At 30.2% G+C, this 6,305-nt stretch overlaps 1 protein-coding gene across 1 annotated transcript; it reads right to left on the reverse strand.

Annotated features, from left to right (window-relative positions):
* Positions 1–377: 377 nt before the first annotated feature.
* On the reverse strand, positions 378–1,945 carry LOC112704096 (uncharacterized). Its single transcript, XM_025755651.3, has 3 exons — positions 1,581–1,945; positions 1,171–1,244; positions 378–728 (listed from the first exon to the last, which is right to left on the reverse strand). The coding sequence occupies exons 1-3, from the start codon at positions 1,669–1,671 to the stop codon at positions 582–584; spliced, it is 312 nt and encodes a 103-aa protein (XP_025611436.1). The 5' UTR covers positions 1,672–1,945; the 3' UTR covers positions 378–581.
* Positions 1,946–6,305: the final 4,360 nt, after the last annotated feature.

Raw genomic sequence — 6,305 nt, forward strand, 5'->3', positions numbered from 1 at the left:
AAATTAAAATATGTGGATAAATTATCATTTTTAATTGTGTGATATTCTTATTCTTTATAACTAAATATAATATTAGACATTACATATTAGTGTTATGTTTATTATTTTTAAATACTATACACAAATATAAAGATTTTATATTTTTGTCTCAAATGCCAATGTATTATTGATACATGCATAAATCAGACCGGACCTCATTGAAATTATTGTATTGGTCATTAACATTTTGAATTTCTACAGATCTATGACATGAATGTTTTCTAACCAAAAAATCACGTGCGGGTAAATTTTATGGATAATTCAGCTCCACATGAAAATTAGAGTAAAACAGTAAACAAAACCTATGATAGATAATGAAACAAGAAATCTCTAAAAGGTTAAACTAGAAGAGATATGATATTAATCTATCATTTATACATTAATATTCTACATAATATTGCGAAGTTATTAACTAATAATTTGCTTCAGAGAACTTGATAATAAGTATTTATCTTGAAGATATAGATCGATTATTATTAATTACATTATTTCGAGTAGTAGGACCAAACCCTAATAATATAATAATATAGTGAAGCACGTATTTAGTTTGGAATGCGCTTGGAACGAGGCTTAGAAAGTTTTGGGGCTGGGTTATAGCTTCCATAATCTCTTGTATTAGCCCTTAGAACCCTTTCGTGGATTGTGTTTACTTCTTCTTCATCCATCAGTCGCTTCGTTATCGGTCCATCCTTGCAATTAATTATGATAATATAATTAGTGAACAACAATTAATTCGAAATTCGAAATCCATCAAAAACAGAAAACAGGATTCGATTGCAAGATATCCCAGCGCAATGCATGACAAGATGGAAAAAGAGTAAAGAATAAAGAAATCAAATGATAATTTCTGTGTCATGTGTGGTGTGTTCATGTGTTCTGCACCAAGTGAACTATTAATGTACAAGCTAGCTAAGGCTTCAAATATAATAATTAATTAAGACTTAAGAAGTAAATGAAGAGCTAACTTGAAATTTTGGAGACGAATATGTTGATGTATTGATGTGTACTGAATTAAGTGGGGTGAATTACTTATAATTAGCACACATTGCATGTAAGCTAAGTACTTATAAAGAGGAAATTAATTAAATGAGACTAATTAATAACTAAGCATCATATGGTTACTAATAATACTTGATGCATCATCGCTTGTTGTATTGTATGATCCACATCCGCTACCAAGTTACCAATAAACTTTGATCGTCCACCTGCCATGCATATATAATTCCATCAATATATAATTAAGAACAGATCTCAATATCTCAACAAATTAAAAAATGAATGAAGTTAATTGGTATAATTATGATAAGGCCTTATTAGCTTCTATATATGTATATATGCTTACACTGCGGAAACGTATTGAACCAAATTAAAAGATGTAAACGAATGCAAAGTTCTAATGGTTAAGTAAATTTGATCATCTCAGCTAGCGAAGTCAGGTTAACGAACTAAAGAGGCTCAATATATATATATATATATATATATATATAGACTGTCATGAAAAGCTGCTACGGAATATGTATAAATAAATAAAAGGGGCATACCTGCAGCAAAAGAAGGCCATAAAAGTGACAGTGATCCAGCAAGTAGGAGGAGGAGGAGGCTGAATCTCATGAGAAGCGTGACACCCACCATGGTGATGATACCAATACTAATATGGCACAGATTGCTATATATTTTCTTATGTATTTTTCACTCCCACAAAGCACATTATAACACCAATAATATACAATAATATTTATTTTCCTATATCTATAGTGCACTAGTAGCAGTGGTGGTCGTGCAGGAACAATTATAAATTGCCCTAGCTTTTCATCGTAACATAATCAAAGACTCTGAAATAGTGAGGGGAGAGAGAGAGGGGGGGGGGGGGGTGGGGGGAAGTGCGGATTAATAACGCTTAATTTCCTAGTAAGAAGCATGCTTTGTGCACTTTAATATATAAATCCAAACCTAAAAGTTAAAGGAAGGCCACTTTGCCTTTGTTTGTGCAGCAGTAGAGTCTAATTAAGAACTTTAGTTTCAGTCGTAGTGGAATGCCATATACTAATTAATTAGGAAAGAGTGAGGGAAAATAATTTAAGGTTATCTTATTTAATTTTGCAGTGATGTTCCATGATCAAATCATTATGCTAATCAAGCTTAATTATATTAATCTAATAATTTATTGACACACTCAAAATTTAATTAAAAAACCAATAAAAAATTATAAAAAATAATTGAACTTGATTATAAAAATATTTTTTTATTAATTTTTTTTAACTTAACATCTATAATTTTATAATTATATACTTATTACATTTGATATTATCATTTATTTCAATAGTAATTAATAAATACAAATAAAAAAAAAGACAAATTATAACTATCTTTAATCCCAAAATTTTAACCTCCAAATATTTTCGTGAGGAAGATACAATAGTTTTTTGAAGGTAACCTAAGATATTTTATATATGATGTCTATTTCTATAAATTTATCTTTACGTAAGTTTAATTATTTTATTTGTTCATGTAGTTTTACTAAATTTTTAATTAAGTTTTCATAATTTTTTTCTTTCAATTAGGTTCTTACACTATTTTTAATTTTATAATTAGGTCCTTTTTAATGTAAAAAATATTAGAATTGGATTTTTCTTTGTAAATTGAAAGTATTTGTTCATAATTAAAAACTTTACTAAATTTTTAACTGCATGTATTTTAGAAAAAATATTCTGTTAATTTTAATGTTTTTGATATGAAAAAGGCTTAACTATAAAATTAAAAGTAATGTATAGTAGAGATCTAATTGAAAAAAAAAATAAAGACTTAATTAAAAATTTAGTAAAACTATAGAGATCAACAAAATAAATAAATAATTAAACCTAACTATAATATTATAAATAATTAAATAATTTAATATATTTGGCTGAATATATTTAATTAATTTATCTAATAATTCATAATATCATTTTCATAGGATGCATGTCTTCATGAAAATAGATACCTTTATGTATTGGCATTTGGGTTTTAAACAAGATAACAAGTAAGAAAAAATAATAACAGTTAAATTGAAAACCATTATATATGAGCAACGACATCAATATAAACTATAATAAGGAAGTATTTATGTAAAAATAATATATATATATATATATATATATATATATATACTACTTCTTGAAACAGTTAATAAAAAAAAAAACATATGTCTTCAAATACTTTAAAAAACAAGTTGATATATTATCCTTTTCATTATTAAAGAATTATTTCGTTGCGATGATACTAAAGCTAAAATCTAAAAAGACTGCAAAGAAGAAAAATCATAGAGATTAAAGGCAACCTAGCTAGGGGAATGAATGGTGGGATATTATCATATTAATAATCCATTGGTTATGTTCAAAAGGAAAGATTAGGTTGTAATAAAATAACTATTGTGGATGACAAGTGCTTCCAATTATATATATCTATCCTTGACGAGCGACAAGGACAACACACCAAATACCAATGAAAAGACATTGGTGGAGAATAAAGAGAAGCACCGTAACATTTATAATACTCTTTGTTATCTTCGAATTCTCTACTTAAAAGTGGTTTTAGGATGTTTCATGAGTGTCTTTAATTCAAGCATTATCATATTCTCTACCAAGAAACCGGTAATTGGTCAACTCGTAAGGGTTTTTAGATTTGTTGAGTACTCCAATAAAATTTTATAATTATTTTTATATGAAATATAATTTTTTTTATTCTTTAATGATAAAATATAGGGTTAGATTATATATTGTAAAAGTATTATCTTTATTTAAAATGTCACTACAAAAAATTATCAGAATAGTGACCGATTCTAGTAATCGCTAAAATCTTGGTCGGTAATTAGAAAATAGCGACCAACTTCGGTCGCTAAGCGTTAGCGACCAAATTTTTAACAACGCCACCAAACCCCTCATCAAAGAGTATCGGTTACTAACATAATCAATTGTTAAATGGTGACCAAATTTGCTATCACTAAATGGATTGCTGAGTAAATTGGTCGCTAAATGACGACTAACTTTTCGATCGCTAAATCAATCGCCGATGCCTAATTTAAAAATTTAAAATCGGTTGCTAAATTGGTCACTTTTTTCTGAACTAAAAAAACTAAATTATTGATCACTAAAGTGGTCACTGTTCTTAATCTTGTAATTATAGAATTTTACTAATTTCATATTTACCACTATTAAAACTTAATTTTATAAATAATTATATTTCCACAAAATATAAAAAGAATCAAACGTAGATCAATTTTTCAAATAAATACCAAAAATATTTACAGAAATATAGAATTTAAAATATTAAAAATTTCTAAATACATCAAATTTATGATTCACAATCTAGACTAAAGGTAAAAATAATTCATGAATAACATAACTTTGCTCTATTCATGAACAATCAGTATGGTTCAATAATTTATGTATTAGTTTTGTCTCTTTGATTTTTTCACTGCTCTTGGAGCTGCAACCAATATAATACAAACTACAACAGAATCTTTAAGCAATCTTAATCTTGAATCTTGGATCAAACACAACTTTGTTCTTCACCAAGGTTGCCAAAATACTGTCACGAGAAAGAAAATGAAAAATGAATGAAACTCACTTGAACCAATTCAATTCAAGTCTCAAATTAGTTTCAAAACTCAAAAGTTTCACATGGAAGCAGATTTCAACAAAAAATTCTGTTCTTTTTTATCCGTATCTCTAAACAAAATTCAGTATGATAACAACAATAACAGATAACAAAGAACGAAAAGAGTATCAAAGAAACAAAAAGCGTGTGCATGGATTGCATTGCAGCTAAAATAATAAGGCTGCATTTGTTAACTTAGAATTGGAAAAATATTACTAAAAGCTAAAAATTTGTATCTATTTGTTTATTCAAAATATCTATCTCATTCTAACAAATGTGTCTATATTATAATTTCCAGGAATATAATGGCAAGTAAAGGTACTAAAAGAGTTAACTACTATCTTGTTAATGTCTCTAATGTTAAAAGTAGCATAAGACTAAAGATAGTGAAATGAAAACAGAGACAAAAACATAATTTTTTTTTTTTGTCTGTGACTCTTATCTCTATCTTTTCTTTTTGGGTCTTAAGATAATTCAGTGTAATAAAGAAAATAAAAAGAAAGAGGGATTACGTTTCGGGAACAAAAGCATGCCTCCATTAGGGATGTCCATGGATTGGATCATATTCGCATATCCGCGGTATTTATCCGCATCCGATCCGATAATTGCGGATATGATCCGATCCGCAGACTGATCGGATCGGATAGGATCCGATCCGCACTTATTAAGGATCGGATTGCGGATTTCTGTGCTGTATCTGCAGATCCGCAGATCCGCACAAAATAATTAAAAAATAAAAAATAAAAAATATATATATGTTAGTTACTTTGTGTTGCAGCCACCACCTAACCTAACCCTAATCTCATTTTGCACTTCACAGTTCACAGACCACAGTTCACCTTTCGTCCCTGACTAGTGACTCCCTTCGGACCCTTCCCTTCCTTGTTCCTTGCTTCCTTCCTTCACAGCGCTGAAAGCCTGAGACAAAGTGAAACCCAAATCTTCAGACCCCAATCTCACTCTCACCCATTCACTCCCAATTTCTGAAACCGTTGACCCCGCTGTTCACCACGCCGTTCACCCCCTGACCGCCAATCTCTCAGAGTCTCACCTATTCTGCCCATCTGCCGTTCACGCCGCCGTTCACCCCCTGACCCCCAATCTCTCATACTCTCACCTATTTTGCCGTTCACCCCCGCCGTTCCTGCCTGTGCTGGTCGGCTTCCTCCTCAACGTTGACGACGATGTTCAGATCCTTGAGCAGGCTGTTCAGAGCAACACTAGCAGCAGCTGCTTGGATTCTCTGCCTCTCTGGTTGAAAGCCCCCAATCTCTCACCCTTATGCCCTAATCTCATCGCCGCGTTTAGGAGTCAGGACTTCAGTCTTCAGGTAATTTTCATGAGTAACCTGCTGAATTGAAATGCTCTATTTCTCTATTCTGTGTTTGAACTCGATTTTTTGACTTATTTTCAATACATAATAGTAACCTGTTGTAATTACCCTTACTGTTATTGTGTTTTTTAAATAATTCTACTCATGTTATTGTTTATATGAATTATGTGAGATGCTGGTGTTCTATTCTATGTTTATATGATTTATGTAATTATGTGAGATGTTTCTTGCAGGATTGTGTTGCTTGAAATGGCTGATAGGCAAGCAGTTACAAACAATACAAGTGGATCTGAGGTAG

Source organism: Arachis hypogaea, chromosome 7 (genome assembly GCF_003086295.3).
Source record: "Arachis hypogaea cultivar Tifrunner chromosome 7, arahy.Tifrunner.gnm2.J5K5, whole genome shotgun sequence".
In the NCBI taxonomy this organism is placed as follows: domain Eukaryota; kingdom Viridiplantae; phylum Streptophyta; class Magnoliopsida; order Fabales; family Fabaceae; genus Arachis; species Arachis hypogaea.